This window comes from Piliocolobus tephrosceles, chromosome 17 (assembly GCF_002776525.5).
Source record: "Piliocolobus tephrosceles isolate RC106 chromosome 17, ASM277652v3, whole genome shotgun sequence".
Lineage (NCBI taxonomy): Eukaryota > Metazoa > Chordata > Mammalia > Primates > Cercopithecidae > Piliocolobus > Piliocolobus tephrosceles.
The window spans coordinates 42417389-42438812 of record NC_045450.1 but is presented as its reverse complement, the minus strand read 5'-3'; the positions used below and the strand labels follow the sequence as shown (position 1 = coordinate 42438812).

The window sequence follows — 21424 nt, the reverse complement described above, 5'->3', positions numbered from 1 at the left end:
TCATCTCAGAAATGACGGGGCAGGCACTCCTGGGCCGCCGGGAGCCCTGTGGCCAGCAGAAAACATTCCCCGCAAGGAAACCTGGGAATAGTTACAAATTTAATAAAATTTGCCTTATAAATTACAGCAGCAGCCCCAGGGCTCAGTTCGCTGCCCCAAGAAGCAACAGCTGGGCAAAGCTGGGCAGCTATTGCTGGAGAGAGTTGTCTCAGAGTTCAGGGCTGTAGAGGTGGCCAGGGACCAGCGTTACCTCCTCCAGGACGGCCACAGGACAGCGGCAGGGGCCAGGCAGAGGCTCATGGGCCACTAGGCACACAAGGAATAGGAGTAGGGGTCTGAGGCCAGGCCCTGAGGGCAGCGAAGCGCCCCTGCCCCCCCCCGCGTTCCTCAGTCCAGACTGGCCATAAGCAGATGCAGCTCGCGGAATGTACTGCCGTGGCGGCCGCTCAGGCCCGACTTGCTCTTGACCAGGCCGCTGATGCTCTTGAGCTGCTTGTAGCAGAGCCGGCACTTGTGCAGCCTGTAGAGACGGCAATGCCTGAGGGGCCAGCTGGCACCACCACCACCCCAACCCCAGGGCCTTTGCTGTCCTAACTGCTCCAGCCCCTCCTCCCAGGGGAAGGCGGAGGCCCAGAAGGGAACTACCCAGGCCCTGCCAGGGATTGTGGGCACAGCCAGGCCATGGAGGAACCCAGCTCTGGCTAAGCCCACCCACGCCCTGAGCCATGGCCCCAGACCAACACACCCTCTGTACTCTGTCCCAACAGGACTGTAAGAGCGGCCAGGGCCTCCAGGCCTTTGTCCCCTCACCTGTTGTGGCACCCCTGCCCCCAACACACGTGCCGCTCAGCCCTCACCTCTCCTCCCTACTGATATCCACACCCACGGAGGGAGGGGCCGCCAGCATGTCCGTGATGAGGGGCAGAAACCGCTGCAGGATCAGCTTCAGGGAGGTGCAGCCCGTCTGGACGTAGCTTCAGCGGGAGATGGATGAAGTCACAGATGGACTCAGGGCCACAGACAGAAAGAGAAACAGCGAGGAACAAAGGAGGAGAGGGGCAGACACAGACACACACAGACACACACAGACACACACACACACACACGCCTGTTTCCACTCCCACCTCTGGACCACTGAGGGGCAGCAATGCTTCACAGCCAGCTCACAGGAACACCCAGGCTCTTGGGGGGCCTTCCCGTGGTCCAGGAGGAGGCTCCTTACCTCTTCCCTCCCCCTGCCTGAGGCAGGCATGGCTTCCCCACACGCACCTCTCATATTTGCTCTGCAGAAGCTTCTCGATCTGTGGCAGGACCGTGGTGCACAGGTCCAGCTTCCACAGGGAGCTAGAAGAGGCCAGGACATGTTGCCGTCAGCCCAGCCCTGCCTCTCCACCCACTCCCCCTCGGCAGCCACTTACGCTTTCTGGTTGACGATGTTCAGGAGGTCCACCACCACCGACAGGTCGTTGATGGCCACAGCGGAGTCCACTGACGTCTGTGCAAACAGAGCACCGTCAGGGGAGGGGCAGTGGGGGACAGTGTGGCCCTGTGAGGGTGACGGTGGGGGCACGAACGTGAATGTGGGTGTGCTGGAGGGGCTGTGGGTGTTTACAGCACTGCACCTAACGCAGTGAGCGTAAGGCCAGGCATTAAACAGGTGCTCACTAAACGGCAGCCGTGATGATGACGACAGGATGACCTATCCCACATGGGTGGCCTCTTCTTGTTCTGCCCCAAGCCTGGGCAGGCAGGTGGCAGGGGCAGGGGGCGAGATGAGGCCCTGGGCGAGGGTGGGCGCTTGCCTTGATGTCGCCCGTGGTCCACACAGCCCGCACGGTGTCCAGGTTCTTGTGGCGGCTGGTGAGCACCACACACATGGTGTCGTGGCCTTTGCGGATCTGTGACATGGCATCCTCGTCCACCAGCTCGGCCTGCTGGGGGATCTTCACGGCCTGTGCGGGATGGGCACCCAGATGCTTCCATGGGAAGAGCCGGCAGCAAAGCTCTGCTCTCCACCCACAGACCTCCACCCACGCCTCACACTGGGCCCCCACTCACGGGCAGGAAGTCAGGGGCCTTCAGCCCGATGGGCTCATTCCGGGTGGCAGGGATGATGGCAGGCCCAGCCTTGGCTGCAGGTGTGGAAGCAACCACTGGGGGCCGGGGCAGGACCTCCGGCTGAAACGGGTGTGAAGCTCAGTGGGTGCCAGCCTGGGGCCTCCCTCTCTGCCTCCCAACACGAGGGACCCCCAACCCTGGGTCAGGACCCTCTCTAGGCCCCACACCATGCTCCCTCCATGGACGTACGTTTGGCACTGGGAACTGCACATCCATGGCAGAGCTGGGCTTTGCTGCCTCCTTTGCTGTGGCTGCATCTGGAGGCAAAAGGAAAAGATGACTGGGTCCGGCCAGAAGGGCCTCAGGGCGGAGCTCTGGGCAGATGGACTCAGGACGGATGGATCGCAATGGGGACGGAGCAGGAGCGTGGGGAGGCGGCAGGCCAGTAGCATGGGGGCTCCAGACGACCTGGGGGCAGGCCTGGACCTGCCTCCTCCCTCTCCCCAAACTCAATCTTAAGTCTGCCTGTGGGTGGGACCCAGGGGGCTCTAGGATGTGGCTGTCCTGTCCCTTCACTGGCATGTATGTGGAGGGGGCTGGGATAAGTGACTGGCAAGATGGAAGTGGAGCCTCCTAGGAAACCCAGCCTCCAGAAGACGGCAAGGACGGTCCCTGAGGGAAGGCCAGGTGGAGGGCAGGGGTACTCTGTAGGACAGGGGGCCCCACACCTGCCCCTTCTCCAACCACAACGCAGATCATGTTTTCTCCCTTCTTAATCCAAACCCCAGCTGAGGCCTTGTGGGCCTGACCTCTTGCTGGGACTCACCCCAGCTCCCCGCCTCTCAGCTCCCTTCCTGCCGGAAGCGCTCCCCTCTCCCTCTTCTTGCCGGCCCCCAGGCCTCAGCAGTTGTTGGGCCTCCTGAGAGCCTCCCGATCATCCCATCTACAGCAGACGCCATCTAAGGTGGGCCCCCAGTGACTCCTCTCCATCCTCCACAGCCCGAGTGCCCCTGGCAGGCCTGCCCGTGTGGTGGTGTCTATGTCTGTCCCCCACATACCAGGGCGCAGGCTCCTTGGGAGGCACTGTCAGTCTTGCAGGGACCCAGCACATAACAGGTGGAGGGCAGAGACCCAGTGGGAGAGGCTGTGGGTCATGTCCTGAGAGGGGAGGTTCCAGGGAAGGGGCTTGTCCGGAGGGCTCACAGGGAGAGAAGATGAGGGACGGGGGGCATCAGAGACCTTAGGAAACCAGGCTCACCCACTCACCATCCTCTGGGGGTGCAGGGAAAGGCTCACTTCTCCGGGGTGGTGTCCGACCTGCAGAGGAAAGAGGCCCCTGGCTGTGAGCACTCCTGGCCAGGCCACCTGGGACCCCGGGCCCTGTCAGAGTGCGGGGGACAGAGGGTAGCTCCCAGGCATGTGGCTGCAGACTGTGGACCCTGCTCTTGGTCCCAGGAACCCTCAGTCCTGCCCCTCCCAGCCCACTTGTCCCTGGCAGGGCAGGGACTGAGACCCTGAGCAGCTGCTGGGCCACTGCTGGGGAGTGTCCAGGGCCCCCTCTCAGTTCCATCAGAGCACAGCCTGGCCCAGGGAACATGAGGACAGGGCGTGGAACCCAGGTTGGATTAGGAAGAAGCTAAAGGGACGTAGAGCCACAGCAGGCCATCCTGGAAGCACCCCCAGCCTCCCTTTCACCGATGGGGATGCTGGGCTGGGGGCGGGAGCCCGGCCTCACTGATGCTGTTCTTGGGCTGAAAGATCTCGTTGTAGTCCTCGGCGTTCTGGATCTCTGCGCGGGACTCGCGCTCGTCCCGGTCATCCTCGCTGCTGGGGCTGCGGCGCTCGCTCTCTGAGTTCTGCTTCACCCTGGGGGTATGAGGCCAAGCCCAAAGGAAGCAGGTGCCCTGTAAGGCCCAGGGCTGGAATTCCAAGGCTTCCCCTATGACAGGCCCTCTCCTGTGCCCCCTAAGGCCCCCCACGCCCCCACCTCTGAGGCTTGCTGCAGGTTGTGCTGGGCCGCTCGTAGATGCGCCGGAGCGGGGCACTGGGGTTGGGTGGTGGCTGTGCCAGGGGCCGGTGGTCCTGCACAGGGTCTCGGGCCACCGTGCCAGTCCTGGTGACACGTGTCAGATCCACCACGTAGGAGGAGACGTTGCTCTGGGAGAAGGCCACACCTATCTGCAGGAAGCAGAGAGGTGGGGCTGGGCCTGTGAGCTGAGGGGGCAAAATCCCAGCCCCAGTGTGGGGGTAGGAGGAAGGGCCTGGGCTGGAGGGAGGCGGGTGGCCCCGTGGGAGTGGGGGGCGGTGGGTGTCATGGCTGTCTCACCAACTGGTCATTGCAGATGGCCAGGTCGGCCACCTTGCCCCAGTTGACGCGGACCACATCAAAGCACCGCTCAGGTTCCCAGCCGTAGACACGCAGCGAGTCCTGGCAGCCGCTGTACAGGCAGCAGCCGTCGGGGTTGAACAGGATGCTCCTGGGCCAGGCGAGACATGGCTGTGGGTCCTGTGGCACCCAGCCTGGTCCCCACCCCGAGGAACCCAGAGAGCCCAGGGCAAGAAGGGCACAGCAGCAGAGATGGGAAAGGCCCACCCACAGCCACACCCCGCTGCCTGGGAGAAGCGCTGGGCCGCCCACCCCACAGCCTGCGTACCTGACAGGCCCAGGCTCCCCTTCGATGCAGCTCACCACCTGGAACTTCTCCAGGTCCCAGAAACGGATTGTCCTGCAAAGGTAGCCAGGCTGTGCTGCCAAGCCTGTGCCCCTGGGAAGCCAGCTTCTCTCCAGAAACCTCTCCCCCAGGGCAGGGCCACCAGGAGCAACGTCTGGGGCAGAGCTGGCCCTGACTTTGCAAGGGGGAGGCTGGGCCCGATGGCCCTGGCCCCAGGGTTGGCCCCAACAGCCATGAGCCTCCCTGCCCTATGCGGCCCCGCTAGGTGCCTTGGGTCCCAACCTGCCCATGAAGCCATAGACCTGGGACACTGAGGCCAGGGAACCAGAGCCAGGGAAGATGGACCAGGGTCCAGTCCTGGCTGGGCTGAAATCCAATTCAGTCCACACAGGATCATCAGGCATATAACACCCCAGACAGTGACAGACCGAGAGCAGAGACGCACAGAGGACAAGGTGGCGAAACAAAGCAGTCACGAGCAACTCGCCCGCTCCTCCTCACCTGTCAGAGCTGCCGGAGGCCAGGAGGTACTCGTTGGGGTGAAACTCGACCACATTGACAGGCCCCGTGTGACCAGGGAACTCAGACATCATCTTGCCAGCAGTGAGATCCCAGAGCTGGAGGCAGGGCACGGAGAAGGTCAGGGCGACCAGGCATCTTGGCTACCCACCCTCTCTCTGATCCAGGCCAAGCTTTTTATCCACAAGCTACCTTCCACTCGGGATCGGCTTGGGACATGTGAGCCTGATCAGGAGGGAGGTGAGGACTCAGCCTGGTGTGATCAGCAGCCCCCAGCCTCCAGCCCCCGGGCCCAGGTCAGGCTGGGAGCTACCTTCACGGTGTGGTCATCTGCGGCCGACGCCAACCACTTCCCATCGGGGCTGAACCGGAGACACCGCACGGCCTGGCTGTGCCCCTGAGTGAGGACACAGCATGAGCTCACCCTGGGATCCTGGGCCCAGCAGACCTCTCCCTGCCTCCTCACTCCTACGGGACCCCTTCTATGTAAAGACACCGGTTATCCGCCTGGTTCTGTGTGGAGCAGTTTGATGAACGTGGCTCTAGGGGATTCATGGAGAGCCAGGGGATCCAGGTGGGCCACCCATGGCACTCCTGCTCAGCTCCAGATCCGTGCTTTATGTGCTCACTCATGTGGGACAGCCGTCCCCTCCATCCCCTGCCGGGGTCTGGGCACCACGCCACACTCAATGCCTGCAAGGTGCTCATGGAGTCACTGACAGAGCGCATCCTTACCCTGTATTGGAAGACACAGCCTTTCCTCCTGATGTCCCAGAGCTGTGGGGGTGAGAGAAGCAAAGGGGCAGAGTCAGGAGAGGTCATGACTGAGGCCCAGAGCCACGACTGGAGGAAGGTGTGTGGCCGTGAGCAGAGGGCGGGACGCAGGCTTCTCTAGGTTGTTACTCCCCACGGTAACAAGGACAGAAACTGCTCACTAAGCTGGCATTCTGAGCAGAAACGTCTGGCAGATGCCTGCCACCCACTTTCCCTAGGATGATGCAGATGTGGCTGCAGAAAGGGAAGAGGTCCCCTCAGCAGGCATCCAGCACTGAGGGCCGGGCAGGAGACACGGGGCATGGACCGGCCTCTCACCTTGATGTTCGTGTCCTGGGAACCGGAGGCTACGAACTCGCTGTACGGGTGGAAATCCAGGCTGCAGATGTTGGCTTTGTGTCCCATGAGTGTGCGAAGAACTAACAAGAAGGAAAGCAGAGACAGTGGCTAAGAGGCAAATGAGAAGGCTGGCAGAGGAAGGGCTGCTGTGGGGATTTGTGTGTGCGCTTTTGGATTAACTGCACAGACAACAGAACAGAAAAATAGAACAATGACACGTATTTTTAAAACAGGAGGAAATAATCAAGGGTCCCACCACCCTAACAATGAATTTTCTTTTCTTTTTTTTTGAGGAGTCTTACTTTGTCGCCCAGGCTGGAGTGCAGTGGTGCAATCTCGGCTCACTGCAACCTCCGCCTCCTGGGTTCAAGCAATTCTCCTGCCTCAGCCTCCCAAGTAGCTGGGATTACAGGCATGTGCCACAACACCCAGCTAAGTTTTTTATAGTTTTGGTAGAGATGGGTTTCACCATGTTGGCTGGGCTGGTCTCCTCACCTCAAGTGATCCACCCACCTTGGCCTCCCAAAGTGCTGGTATTACAGGCGTGAGCCACTGCGTCCAGTCGACAACTAATTTTCCTATATTTCTCTTGAGAGATGACAGCCCTGTGTTACCTCAAGTCTGCAGAAATTGTACCGCACTCTCCCCAAAGACTGTGCCCCAGTGGCAGCAGAGCCAGGGAACCACCACACTCAGTTCAGGCCCTATGGGCATGCAGCTTATGGTTTGCAGGGCGCTGAACCCCACCCAAGACAGCGCGAGGAGAGAGAGACCAGGAGAGGTTCAAGCTGGGAGAGAAACAGCTTGGTTGGAAAGAGAAATCCAGGAAGGCTTTATGGAGGAGGTGGTATTTGAGTAGATGTCAGTGGGTGGAGGATAAGGGATGCACTGTTAGGTAGATGGAGGTGATGGGCAAAGGCCCTAAGGAGGGCAAGGGGAGGGCACGGCTGGGGTGGCCCTGGTGCACACACCAGTCTTCCTGGGTGACCCCTGTCCATGGGATCTTGAGGATGGTTGTGAGGACACACTGAGGAGCAGTGAAAACTGAGAGGATACAGGGAGGACACACGAGGACCAGAGAACTCCCAGGGTGGGGCCTGATCGCCTCCTACTGCCCTAGGAACCACATCTCCCATCCTTTCCTTGAAGGTTTTGCAGGCATCTCCATGGCCAGGAGCGGCCCGGCCTGGAGGCAAACCTTGTGTGTTTCAGAGTGTCTTCCAGCACCACTCAAATTTGTCTCATGTTTCCTGCTTTTGGAAAGATTTATAATTCACTATCTGAACAAAACTGACCATCCTGAGTGGCGGGGCCAGGAAATGTGGGAGTCCAGCCATTCTTAGTTTTGAACCAAGGTGCAATAGGGTGCCTTGTGAAGTAATGAGCTCCCTGTCAGAGGAGGTATTCAAGATTCCATATATAACACTTTACTGCAGAGTCGAGATCCAAGCACTGGGTGAATTAAATGAACTCTACTGTATGATCTTCTCTACCCCCAAAGTCAGGACGTGGGCTGTGGCGTCACAGTACTGGGATCAGCCTTGGCTCCAATCCTCACTGGTGGTGTGACCCTGGCCAACCACATACTGTCTCTGGGCCTCACGCTGGGTCACAGAATGGAGTAAACAAACAGACATAAAGTGCTTAGCATGGGCTCTGCACATGGTAAGTGCTCAATAAATGCCAGTCGTAATTAGTCCCATTCACATGTCTTCCTGCACAAGGCCTGCCTTCTGCTCTTGGCTGTCCCGCAAGCTGGGCCTTCTCTCCTCCTCCCCAGGCCTCAGTGCCCCTCTGCAGCTGGCCCTGTCTGGCACTGGAGCTGCGTCTGGACACTTTCACATCCCTCTGGAGTCCGTCGAATGCATATCCAATTCACCTGCACCAGAATCTCTGCAGCTGTCCCTCCTTGCTCCGTGTAGCTATCAGGTGCTGCTGGGGGCTGGGCATTGCCTCCTGGCCAAGGAGGCCACGCTAGCTCCTGCTCCAGTCCACACCCGCTCCCGGCCCACTCAGCCTGGATCCCACAGCAAGGCTTCCAAAATCCTGCCCTGCCTGGAGAGGATGTGGAGGAGTCCCACCCTGTGTGGGCTGGCAGCATGAAGTGCCGGCCGCCCTCCTGTGGGATCCCGTGGGATCCCCTGCGCTGAGCCACCCTCGCCCTCTGGCTGCGCTGTGGAAAGCAGGCAGGACCACATTCTTCTGGCCTGACTCCTGTCCTTGCTCTTCTATCCCACGAAGGCCTCTGATGCCCACATTCAATCATGGGATCTAGGAACTGCAGAGTGGAGGGGCCTCCGGGGTCTGTCTGCCCCACACAGGAACCCCCATGGCCTCCCAGCTGAGCACATCCTTAGCCTACATCTGAGCCCTCCAGTGATGGGTGGCCTTCCAAGGAAACCGATATGAGAGGCAGCTCTCTCTCTTTCTCCCTCTCTCTCTATTTTTTAAATAGAGACAGGGGTCTCCTTTTGTTGCCCAGGTTAGTCTTAAACTCATGGCCTCAAGTGATCCTCCTGCCTCGGCCTCCCAAAGTGCTGAGATTACAGGTGTGAGCCACCATGCCAGTGGAGCAGCTCTCTTTGGAACCTTTCTACACCTGGGGCCTCAATTTGCCTGTCTGTCACTGTCACCCGAGCTCTTGCAAGTGGGGGTGGAGGAGGCCGGAGGTCTTAGCTCTACCTGCTATGCTGAAGGCAAGTTTCTCTTCCATTCAATGGCACAACAGAGAGCACTGGGATGGGATTCCTGACGCCAGGATTCAAGTCCCAGGCTCTGCTGCCTGCAGCTACCAGGGCTTTCCTAAGCTCGGTGCCCTCCCTGGGCCTCCACTTGCCCATCTGTCAACCTGGCTGTCCATCAGAATCACCTGGAAGCTTATTAAAATCCAGATCCTGGGCCCACCCCAGTACTGAGTCGGGTTCTCTGAGGGTGGAGTCTGGGCCGTGAGTTCGTAATAAGCTCCTTGTGGAGGAGCCAGCCCCGGCTGTCCAGGGCCCAGGAATCCAGCAGTCTTTATTTTTCATTTCTCAGCCACTTCAAGGAATTCCTCACATTTCCCTTATGAGCAAAACAATTGTGGCTGAGAAAGCCTGGACAGGGGGCACGGCGCCCTCGGTTTCTCTCTTCTGTCTCTTGTTCTTCAGTGAATACTGAATGGCTGGTGCCCACACGCTGGGATTCAGGTCCAGGGAGCTGCCCGCCTTCTGCCTGAGCCTTCCCACCTTCTCCATTAGAGGCCAGCCATCCTGGACTCGCTCCTCCCTGGCCTGCTTGAGTTCAGTGACACCCAAGCACAGCATGCCCTGGTGTGACCAGGCAGTGTGATCACGTGCCGAGACGCAAAGCCTGCAGTCCTGTTTGTTATCAAAGAGGTCCTGGGGCTCTTTTGTTCTTTAGCTGACCATCACTGAGTAGGCAAGCATCACTGAAGAGGCCTGGGTGCATCTTTATTGAGCACCACCTACACAGAAAGCCCACTGTTCCTGAGCAAAGGGAACCTTGCCACTGTGTATGTGTGGCTCATGGCTGCTGCCCTGCTGCCAACATAGAGCACAAACCAAGGAGAGGCCCAGAAGAATCTTGAAGTCTCAGCCGGGCCAGAGGGGCTCTCTTCGGGAAAAAGCAGCCTCGGCAAAATCCACATTGCCGCTTCCTCTCCAGGGCTTCAGGTAGGTGGCCTCCTGCCTGGCACATGGGATGATCCAACCAAGGCTGTCAAAAAGCATCAGGCAATCCAGGCACAGTGGCTTATGCCAGTAATCCCAGCACTTTGGGAGGTTGAAGAGGGCAGATCACCTGAGGTCAGGAGTTCAAGACCAGCCTGGTCAACATGGAGAAACCCCATCTCTACTAAAAATACAAAAATTAGTGGGGCATGGTGGTCCATGCCTATAGTCCCAGCTACTCAGGAGGCTGAGGCAGGAGAATCACTTGAACCTGGGAGACAGAGGCTGCAGTGAGCTGAGACTGCACCACTGCACTCCAGCTTGGGTGACAGAGCAAGACTCTGTCTCAAAAAAAGAAAAGAAAAGCATCAGGCAAATAGGTCTCATTTGGACCTCACAGTGCTGGCCTGCATGGTGTTCTGAAACAAATGTTGAGTGAGCTGTCAACATTTTTAAATGGGTGAATTCCACATGAATTTCCAGATTTCCAGCCTCTCTTGAAAAATTTGTAGAGCTGGCACCACCTGCCAAGGCACCGAGGCACAGCACAGGAGCAGTGGGCGAGACTCTCCACTCAGCCCAGAACTGAGGGCATGAGTTTCCAGACCACAACCGCAAGAAACCAGCGATGACCTAGCACAGGGTGGAAACAGACCCACCCCAAGGCTCATCACACCACAACACTTGGACAAAGACCCTAAAAGCCTGTGGAGACAGAGAGAGAGGAAAGAAAAGAGAGAGAGAGAGGAAGGAAGAGAGAGAACGTGGAATGAAGCCAGTACCCTGTGAAGGATCTGGGATTAGAACAGCACCAGCCCCTCCCAATAGCAACCCTAGAACCTAAAAGGCAGAAGAGCTGCACCTTCCAAATTCTGAGGGCGGTATTTTATTGCCAACATAGAACTCTACACTCAAACTCATAAAACAAACACAAAAGCAAATGATGGGGGTAGCATAAAGTCATTTTTAGCCATGGAAGGTCTCCAAAACTATGCCTTCCCAGCACCCTTTCTCAGTAAGCTACAAAAGAATGTGCTCCATCAAAAAGAGGGAGAAAACCAAGAAAGGTGGCGGGGTGGGACCAGGAACAGCAGATGAGAGAATTCCCCGGAGAAGAGACACGGAGGCCCAGGATGACAGCCGGGCTGCAGGCCACTAGGACCAGAGGAGAGGCTCTGAGAAAAGGCGCCTGGATTATGGCACGGGTTTCAAAGAAATAGGAGGAGCTTTACTCTTCTGGCAGAGAATCTGGGGATAAATGAGTAATACAGACATAGAAAACACACAGATTAAAAAAGAAAAAAGAACAACTATTAACTCCAGGGAAACCAAGTTATTAAAAAGAAACAGTCAGCTGTAAATGACACTTACGCGTCCTTACGTTATAAACACCGCTTATTGAAATGGTGCTACTGGGAGGGTGGGAGGAGAAACATGAGCGATAAGGCTGGGGGTGGTGCCACGAGAGAGCTAAATTTTCATCCTCTATGGTAGGAAGAGAATAATGTGCTAACTTTTTTTTTTTTTTTGAGATGGAGTTTTGCTCTTGTTGCCCAGGCTACAGTGCAATGGTGCGATCTCAGCTCACCACAACCCCCACCTCCTGCCACCTCCTGGGTTCAGGTGATTCTCCTGCCTCAGCCTCCCAAGTAGCTGGGATTGTAGGCATGTGCCACCATACCCAGCTAATTTTGTATTTTTAGTACAGATGGGGTTTCTCCACGTTGGTCAGGTTGGTCTTGAACTCCCAACCTCAGGTGATCTGCCTGCCTCAGCCTCCCAAAGTGCTGGGATTACAGGCGTGAGCCACTGCGCCTGGCCACTATGTTTTTTAAATAAGAAAATAAAGAAACTGTGGTATAACCATGTGGTCTAGAAAGGTGGAGGCGATCAGCAAAGCACAGACGAAAGCACAGAACGTTTCGGCTCTTGCAGAATGGGAAGGAGTGGGGCAGAAGTTTCCTCTTTCCATTGGAATTAATTGCAGAACTACTGGTATTTGAGGTTTTAAATTTTAGGCTATGTACAGCTTCCATACAGATGAAAACTAAATTAAAACAGAGCACAAGCAAACAGATCTGGCCATTCCAGGCTGCCTGATGGCACCAGGGAGCCAAGGCAGAATGGGAACCACCTGGAGTCGGGGTACAAGCTCCCCGGTTGTTCACGGCTGTCCCACACAGCCACCTCACTCATTCACGTGACCTGCAGGGCCCCTGGCCACATGTGATGTCCCTCTAGGTTATAAATACACACACACACACACACACACAGATGCAGACACACACATCCAAACACACACACACACACACCTGCGCATCCCCCAACCCACACAATGGTTCATGCAGACATTTTCTGGCAGGCCCTCAGTGCCAGCTGCTAGAGGCAGCAGTGCATGTCAATGCCAGGCTAATGGGGATGGAGTGGGTGCCACACTGCCCGGTTAGTGCTCCAGGAGCAAAGCAGCCAACCTAGTCCAGGCAGGCTTCCTGGAGAAAGTGGCACAACTGCAGAGCCTGAAGACTAAGGCAGGTGTGCGTGCACAGGAGGCAAGCTCGGAGGCCTACTTTTGGCAGCTTCCAGGTCCCAGACACGGATGGAGCCCGACTGGGAGCCAGCCACGATGAGCTCCTCGGGGGTGTTGAGGCAGACGCTCTCCACTGGGGACGTGTGGCCCGTCAGGCTCTGTGGAGAGAGGGCAGCAGCTTCAGTACACTGCTGAACAGACCCCCGCAGTTGCCGCCCTGAATTCCAGGTCCCCCGGAAACGCTTCAGCGAGAAGTGGCTAAGGCAGGAGAGGACGCCCCATGGGGCCACAGCAGAGCCCTCCTGCAGGCCCTTTCTGAGCAGCTACTCCTCTCGGCCTCAGCTCTCAGGGCTAAAAGTGGACAAACCCCAGTCATCCCCCCACCACCTCCCTCTTCCTTGCTGTGCTTCTGACATAGGCGTCACCTGCAGAAATGGCCCTGGGCCTCTCAGAGGGGAGTGACTGGCCAAGATAAAGGGATGCTGTCCCTTCGGCCCTAAGTCAAGCAACCCGCCCCTGCTCTATTCCCCTCTTCACTCTGCCCCACACAAGCCCCTCAGCGAGGAAAGCCACAGCAGAACCAAGGCCTGCCTGGTCCCGGGCACAAATCTTGCCCCTCTGGAACCCCCGGCTCTCCCCGACTGCCCATCCCCATGGAGAGGAGAGGGCTGTGGGGGTTGGAGGAGGGTGGAAGACTTTTCACTGTGGACCCTCTATCTTTTGGATGTTGAGAGGAATAAGTGTATCCCATACTCAAAAACAAACAAAAATAAATCCAAGTGGACGGCCTGCAGGGGGAGAGCGTGCACAGAAACCCCAAGGAGAGAGAGACCCCGGCAGGCTGGAGGCACTGTAAGGCCTGGGAGGCTGGTGTGTGTGAGCCAGAGCAGCAGCCCGGGGCAAGACCGGCTGGGGCCTGACAGCTGTACCTGGCATTCAAAGGCAAGCCTGCAGGCCAGGCCCCAGACGGTCGGCCCCGTTTCTCTGGGGGTCGTGGCATGTCCTATTTTTGGTCAGTCATTGGTGATGCTTTTTCAGCTTGTGTACGCTACTACTTTGGCATTTCAGGGGGGTAGAAAACACATTTGAACCCTAAAAACAAAGTAAAACAAAGCATTTCAATTCATCTTTACTGACCCCTGGCACCCTTGCTGAGGCCGGGGTGGATCTCAGTTCTAACCCTGGATCTCAGAAAAACAGAGGTGATTAAGTTTCTACTAAGAAATTCATCCTTTGCCATATTTTTTTTTTTTTTTTTTTTTTGAGATGGAATCTCGCTCTGTCACCCAGGCTGAAGTGCGGTGGCACAATCTCGGCTCACTGCAACCTCTGTCTCCCAGGTTCAAGCAACTCTACTGCCTCAGCCTCCTGAGTAGCTGGGACTACAGGTGCCCGCCACCACGCCCGGCTAATTTTTGTGTTTTTAGTAGAGACGGGATTTCACCATGTTGGCCAGACTGGTCTCAAACCCCTGACCTCAGTTGATCCACCCACCTCGGCCTCCCAAAATGCTGGGATTACAGATGTGAGCTGCTGTGCCTGTCCTATTTTTCTTTATCTATTTCACCAAGAGTCAAAACAATGATACTTCCCTGGTTGGCAAGGGATGGGGGGTGGGGCATGGAGGAAAGAGCAGGTTCCGATGCTGCTGGTGAGAATGTAAAATGATTTCTGGAGGGCAATTTGGCAATCTGTTTTGAAAGCTTTAACAAAAGCACACACCCCTGGATTGAATGCAATGATCACGGATCTGCTCAAGGATCTAGGTGGCTGAGGATGTTCACCACAGGGTGGTTTAGCGGAGCCGGAAAAAAGCCAGAAACAACCTCCATGCTGATAACAGGGTGTGGCTAAGATAATTACAGCTCATCCCTACAATGGAACACCATTAAGTCATTCAAAATTATGTTGTAAAAGAATACTTGTTGACACAGGCAAATCCTTACAACATTGTTATTTTTAAAAATCAGACTGCACAAGAGTGGCAGTGTATTTTTATTTGTGTGTGTGTGCTTGTCTGAGTATTTGCGTGTATACATGTGTACATGCATGTACAAGTGTGCACACATGTGCATGTACACGTATACGTATCTGTCTCAGCATCTAGAAGGACTCAGCCCAAAACACCAACTGTGGTGGCCTTTGGATAAAAGAACTATGTGTAATTCATTTTGTGTTTTCTCCTTTATGTGCTCCTATCTGGAAAACAGCTTCTAGCATTGAACATAGCTGCATAAATAGTGGGGAGATGCTATTTAAGAACTAGCTCCCTAACCAGCTCCAGTCAGGTTCCCTCAAATCCTCGTTGGGGAATGAAGGCTGGGAATGAATTAAAATAAACGCCCACGTGTTGCTGCCAGGCAGGCAGATGGGCAGGTGGGAGGGGAGGGGTATAAGTCTTTTGGCTCAACCACAGGCCCCGGGCTTATTTTAACCTTCTCACGCAGCCTGCGTGGAGTTCTTAATGGTACCACAGGCAGGTGACTCCCTCACTCCTGAGGGCTGGCCACTGTCCCAGCCACGCTGGGCTGTCCTGGGCCTCACTGAGCACCACGCCTCCTCCACCCCTGGGCAGGGCCCCAGCGGATAGGGGGCCCTGGGCTCAAGAGAGCCTGAGAAGCTGCTCACTCTTCAGCCTCCAACCCTGTCCCTGTCCCCTCCCCAGGCCCTTGTCCTGACCCCCTGCTGGCTGTCAGGGCTCACCATGATGCAGTTGGGCTTGTTGATGGACCACAGGTTGACACGGCAGTCATCTCCGCCTGTAGCCAGCAGCCGCCCAGAGGCTTTGCCCAGCACCAGTGAGGACACATTGCTGGCATGTGCGACGATCTCTTCTACACAGGGAAGGAGAGGGAAAGGCCATCAGGGAGGCCCGATGTGGCCTTGTGAAGGAGGGGTGACCCTGCTCGGCTACCCGCTCCAGAACCTGAAACCCAGTGGAAGGCTCTGCCTCCTTCAGCTCCCGCTTTGGTGCCCACCATGAGCTGTAGGACCAGCAGACAGGGCAGGGCATGGGCCTGAGATGGAAATCACTGTTTCTCAACTTTTATCATGCCTGTCCTTCTTACCTTTAGACTTCACGATTTTCTTCCTGTTTCTGCACATCACTTGGTAATATTGACTAGTTATACTCAATTTTTAAAATTGACTTGCTATTTTTTATTAGCTTGGTCTTAGGCCATATCCATGAAATTACAAGTTTGATATACTCATGATACTCTATGATACAAAAAGGAAAACATTTATTAAAATTAAAAAAAAAATTGACCCATGCACTGCCTATGCACCTCTCAGCTGCTGCTTATGTGGACATGCAAATCCCGCTTTGGAGAACACACTCTAAGAACAACTGAAGTCACCTCTAGACAAGCTGCCCCCAGGTAAGCCTGAACGGGGCTGTGGCTCAGATTCAGAATCATGGATCAGGTTCTGGTCTGAGGTCTGCGATCTGCTATTGCGTGGCCTTGGCTACTAGGTCACCTGTCCTCTGAAGGCCTGGCTCCTCGTCTGGAAAGTGGGGATACCCATGGTGCCTGCTCACACCTGATGCTGAGGACTCCCTGAGAGCGTGCCTGCGTGCTGCTTAGTAGCAGGTGAGGGCTCCGTGATGTTGGGCAGGCTCGGGGCTAGTCACCATGAGAGAATGGGCATGGGGGCCCGGGCGGGCACCGGAGGGTGGGCTTCATGAGGAGGGGGGCAGGAGGCAACAGACTGAGCAGCCGGGGTGGGGGTGAGGGCTGACCACACAGAGGAGGAAGCCATGAAGACAGCCCAAGGCCCCTGGCCTGGTCAGTGGAGATGGCAGGCATGAGCCTCGGAGGGCTCTACAGGGAGCAGAGCACAGGCAGGGAACCAAGAGGCAGCCAGGGCCTCGGAGCCCATCCCTGTGCAAGCTCCTTCTGGAAAGAAAGAAGAAAAAAGACAGTTCTCCCTACACAGGCCAGGGGAAAACCCCAAGGTGCTGACGCCCCGAGGCACCCGGGAGGCCAGCGTGGGTAACGCCAAGGAAAAGGGTGTTGCAGCCACGGTGCTCCACAGAGGCTCCTCCTGCACCCCAGCTCCAACTCCACCCTGCTTGGGTGTCTCTGCTGCGGACTTCAGACTACAAGGAGGTTGGGAAACTGGGTCCACGGAAGCTGCTTGCCAGAAAGCCGGGCTCCAAGGGGCCACCAGGAATGCCCAGGGGACAAGTCGCAGGCTCAATCTCACCGATGACACCATGCCTCCTGGCCCGGCCAGGGCAGAGCTGGCACAGGCAGCAGCACCAGCAAGGGCGAGGGTTCCCTGTGGGCCCAAACCTGGGCCAGGGCACGAGGGAGCTTGCCGTGGGGATCCCAGGGAGCTGGGCCCCACTTTAGTCCCATCTACACGAGAGCCTTCTGTCCTCTGGACACTGTGGGGACAGAAACCTGGGGAGTCCAGCCACAGACATGTGTCTGTTCAAGAGTTTCCGCCCAACCCGGAAAGAGGGCAAAGCACCTTCTCCCTGGCATTCTGTGCCTGAGCCTGGCATCCTCTCCGTGGAGGCCCTGCCCACTCCCCCTGGCCTACCTGGAGGGCTCTGTCTATCCCCTGGCCCTCACTCTTCCCAGGGAAAGTGTCTGGCTGGGCCCCACCTCATTGGGCCTCAGGACTGCTGCCCCTGGAGACAGTCATTCACTCATAATATCAGTATTTCCTGGGTGCCCACTCTAGGCCTTGCACAAAATATGCCCCAGTGTGATCAGACGGTGGTGGGGGCGGGAGACTGAGCTGGCAAAACCACAGACTTTGGGGTGAGAAGAATTCAGAAGTTGGGCCCTTCTTGAGGAGCCCACATCACTCCCCTCTAAGCAGCCTGACCAGGGACTGACTGGAGCCCAAGGAGGGCGGGCAGAGGGGCAGGGACACAGCACAGGCACCTGCAAAGAAGGCACAGGGCACCACCCTAAGAGCTCCTCCTTCATCCTGGCTTGAAGGACAGCGACCAACAGCCCAGGCCGAATATTTGATTTTCATACAAAAAACGAAAAATAAAAATCCTCACCGTCTACTGGCAGGCCAAGCTCTGGGAGCACATACAACCTGGGCCCCACATCCAGCCAAAGCTGGGGAACGTGGTGAGGTAAGGGCTGAGGATCCACATCCCAGATGCAAGATACAAAGTACTAGGTTTCAACGACCTCATGTGGGCCACGCACCTCTGATCCTCACCAGACCCTGGAGCCACAAGGAGCCAGAGGTCATGTGGCCCTGGGCTCTTCAGAGTTGATTTCCATGGACACCACTATGCACATGAAATCAGCAGCAGCAGCAGATGCCCAACACGCCTGATCTCATTACCTCCTGCTCGCACACTCTGATGGCTTGGCCTTGCCTTTAAGATAAAGCCACGGCAGCCTCAGGAGGGCTGGGGTCCTGTGGACACGTGCTCCTGCGAACTCACTAGGTCTGTGCGGCCCCATGTTCCTCCTGCTGCTGTGTCACTGCCCACGGCCTCCCTTGAGTCCTTCCAATACGCCGAGCCTCCTGCCTCAGGGCCTTTGCGCTTGCTGTTCAAGCAACCTGCAGTATTCCCAACCCACCCCCTACCCCCCTCACTCCGAGTTAACTAATTCAGCTTGCAACTAGAGGAGACACAGAGGGATACGGTCATCCAGTTCCTGCCTGTTGCTCTCCCCAGGCTCTGAGCTCCCACTGTACAGAGACCTTGATGACTTTGTTGCCCAGTGGCTCCCCAGTGCCTAGCTCTGGGGAAAGGCCAGCTGTTGAAGGGATGAATATGTAATCCCAATAATGACAAAGTTACTCTGACCGAAGTGTGCCCTCCTTGGGGAACCATAACAGGGTTCTCCCAGAGCCCTAGAGCTTTGGGGAACAACATGAAAATGGCCCAAACCTCTCACTTTACAAACAAGGAAACAGAGGCCTTGCAAAGAACTTTGCCCAGAGTCTTATGGTTAAATTCATGGTTAAAAAGTGTAGAGTCTTGGCCAGGTGTGGTGGCTCACACCTGTCATCCCAGCACTTTGGGAGGCCGAGGCAGGTGGATCACCTGAGGGACAGGAGTTCGAAACCAGCCTGGCCAACATGGTGAAACCCTGTCTCTACTAAAAATACAAACATTAGCCGGGTGTGGTGGTGGGTGCCTGTGATCCCAGCTACTCGGGAGGCTGAGGCACGACAATCGCACGAACCTGGGAGGCAGAGGTTACAGTGAGCTGAGATCGCACCACTGTACTCCAGCCTGGGCGACAGTGAGAGTCTGTCTCAAAAAAAAAAAACAAGTGTGGAGTCTTGTCCCAGCTCCTGAAAACCAGCCCAGGGACAGCTGGCAGCAGACAGTGACCAGGTGGAGCACAAAAAAGCTATGCCAACCAGTTACGATAGAGGTGCCGACATGTACGGGAATTCTCAAACTCTCATCTGGGCATGCTTGGGATCCTCGAGATCCTTTCGGGGGGTCTGAGAAGACAAAAGGATTTTCACAATAACACTAAGATGGCATCTGCCTTTTGCACTCTCATTTGCTCACAAGCATATGGTGGAGTTTCCCAGAACATCACTAGAGGCTTATTTGATTATATACTCTTGTTTGAAAATGTCTCAGTATTAACTTCTAACATGGTAAATATTGACAGATATATAAATCCAACAAACAAAAGCACTCTGGGGTCCTCAATAATTGTTAAGAGTATGAAGTCTTTAGATGAAAGAGTCTAGAACCGCTTGTTCAGGACAATGGTGGAAGTGGGCAGTGCCCATCAGTTACAGTCCAAGCCCTGTCTGCAACCCTGTGCCCATCCCTTCTCGCTCCCACTCCTTCCCCCATCCTGGGCCCAAGATGCTTTTATCTGACTGGGGAAGTTTGACTTGTGAGATGTCTGAGAATGCTGTGAGCATCTTTCAGGATTTCTCACCCCACTGTCAGCCTAACTGGAAATGCTGCGCTAAGTGCTTTAGGATGTTCATCTTGTCACTTGAATTTCACAGCAACCATAGAATGCAGGCGTCATCTCATTGTATAGACAAGAAAACTGAGCCTCAGAGAGGTTAAGTCACCTGCCTAGTGTCACCCAGCTAAGAAGTGCCACAGTCATGATTTTACATTGTGGTCTATCTTACTCCAAAGTCCAGGAGTCTCCTCCTGTGCCAAGAACAGGAAACAAAGCTGTAGTTTCAGGCCTCCCAGCAACAAGCAGCTAACAGAATAAATGGGGTGATAAAGAAAAATGAAAACCACTCACGCAACTTCCAGGCTGTCTTTGTGACCACAGGGGTGGCCATCCTTCAGCTGGCTGGCCACCTGAAGCCCCACCCACAAAATAAACTGTGCTTTCCTCGTGGGGTGGGGGTGGATCCCCCCCAGATCCACCAATCAAGTTGGCAGAGAGTTCCCACACATCCAGGCAGGGAGAATGCCTCCTCTTCTGGCTGTGGGCTGCCTCGTGGTTCCAAATCACCCACAGCAGCAACAGCAGCAGCCTGTGCACATCTGTCACGATCCTGGATCATGGGATGTTAGGCTTGAGCCATCTCAGCTCAGTACCAGGCTGCAATACAAACAGAGGTGATGTCATGTTAGAAAATGCTTGGTAAGAGCTATTGCTACCTGGATCACCAAGGCCACTTGATAAAGATTGGCACCCACCAAAGCCACAAGAGCCAGAAGCAAATTGGGTTTGGGAATCTGCAGAGGGGGCACCTCAGGTAGGGTGATTTGGAACACAAGGAAAAAGAAACTCCTCCCAGAGACCAGGATAATGAGATGCAGCTTGTTCCGGGATGCTGGCTGCCTAAAGTGCAGCAGCCAGCCGCAGTGGGGCGGAGAAGACCACGTGTCTGCAATTCACATAGATTTCCCGGGAGTCGTTGTTTTTGTCTGACGTGTGGGATGTGGGGGAGTGGAGTCAGAAGCTAAGCTTATGGGCCTAGGAAAGGCATCCCAGAGACGGCCACTGAAGTCCTCCCTGGAAAGAATCTCGAAGACGACCCTGATGGCCCAACTCCCCAGCTCCTGGCAAGGGAACCGCTCCTGCTCCCTGAGATTCCCAAGGACAGAGCTAGGAACTAGGCCTCCGGTCTGGGCGTGAGTGGCTATGACTCCTCAACTCTGAAAGGCCACCTCATGGGGCCTCCTACCTCCTTCCCACAGCCACTTCACCTCTTTCCCATGAGCCCACTCCCCTCCGTCCCCTTTCTCCTGGGTCCCCGGGTCTGCCTCTCTAGTCCTCCGTTCACATCCCCTTTTCTCCCTGCTCCCTGAGTCTCCCACTCATGCACATCCTGCCTCCCGAGCTCCCTCACGTGGCCCCTGCTTCGCCAGACTCCCGTTACTGCCCTTTCCCATATGTTCCCGGGGTCTCCCATTCATTCATTCTCCTGCTTCTCTTCTCCCTATTCATTACCCGTCCTTCTGCAGACCCCCAGCTCTGCTTCCGGCCTCCCTGGTTTTGCCCCCTCGGGCCTCCACCCCGACCCCTCTGGTCCGGGGGCGGGGGCAGGTACCTCGGCCTCGGCCGACCCTCCCAGCCCTCTGCTTGCGGAGTATGGGCTCTAGCCTCCCCACGCCCAGAGCTCTCTGCCCGCAAGCCCGGCCAGCCCCACCTGGCTCGGCCCAGCCCAGGGCTCACCGTCCCCCCGCCACCTCGTCCCCTTGCCCACTCCACCTGCAGCTGCGGCTCCGGAGGCCGAGGCTCTGCTCCAGGCGCGACCCCCACTTGCCTCCATCCCCTGCCCTGATTGGCCGCTGCTTGACAACCGACCCTCACAACAAAACCTCCGGCTCAGAGCCCCGCCCACCTCGCCTCCCGCACCAATCAGCTGCCGCAGACGCTCCGCCTCCTGCCAGGACTGACCAATGGAAGCAGGCGCTTCTGCCGCTTTTC

The 21424-nt window shown here is 56.4% G+C and overlaps 1 protein-coding gene across 1 annotated transcript; it reads right to left on the bottom strand.

Moving 5' to 3' along the window:
- Nucleotides 1-81: 81 nt before the first annotated feature.
- Nucleotides 82-21363, bottom strand: KATNB1 (katanin regulatory subunit B1). Its single transcript, XM_023210054.3, has 20 exons — nt 21206-21363; nt 19784-20089; nt 15261-15391; nt 12598-12715; nt 6342-6442; nt 5985-6026; nt 5563-5646; nt 5232-5347; nt 4713-4784; nt 4385-4535; nt 4046-4236; nt 3794-3924; nt 3325-3375; nt 2308-2375; nt 2059-2178; nt 1803-1952; nt 1419-1495; nt 1270-1344; nt 858-974; nt 82-520 (listed from the first exon to the last, which is right to left on the bottom strand). Exons 2-20 carry the CDS (start codon nt 19821-19823, stop codon nt 388-390), a joined length of 1968 nt encoding a protein of 655 aa, XP_023065822.1. The 5' UTR covers nt 19824-20089; nt 21206-21363; the 3' UTR covers nt 82-387.
- Between the last annotated feature and the right edge of the window lie 61 nt (nt 21364-21424).

Excerpts from the sequence above, each read along its gene's own strand:
- KATNB1 (XM_023210054.3), bottom strand. The coding sequence starts at position 19,823 with ATGGCCACCCCTGTGGTCACAAAGACAGCCTGGAAGTTGC. Across the intron at positions 5,348-5,562 it reads CAGATGACCACACCGTGAAG|CTCTGGGATCTCACTGCTGG; the intron begins GTAGCTCCCAGC and ends CCCTGCCTCCAG. Across the intron at positions 4,785-5,231 it reads GCCTCCGGCAGCTCTGACAG|GACAATCCGTTTCTGGGACC; the intron begins GTGAGGAGGAGC and ends CTACCTTTGCAG.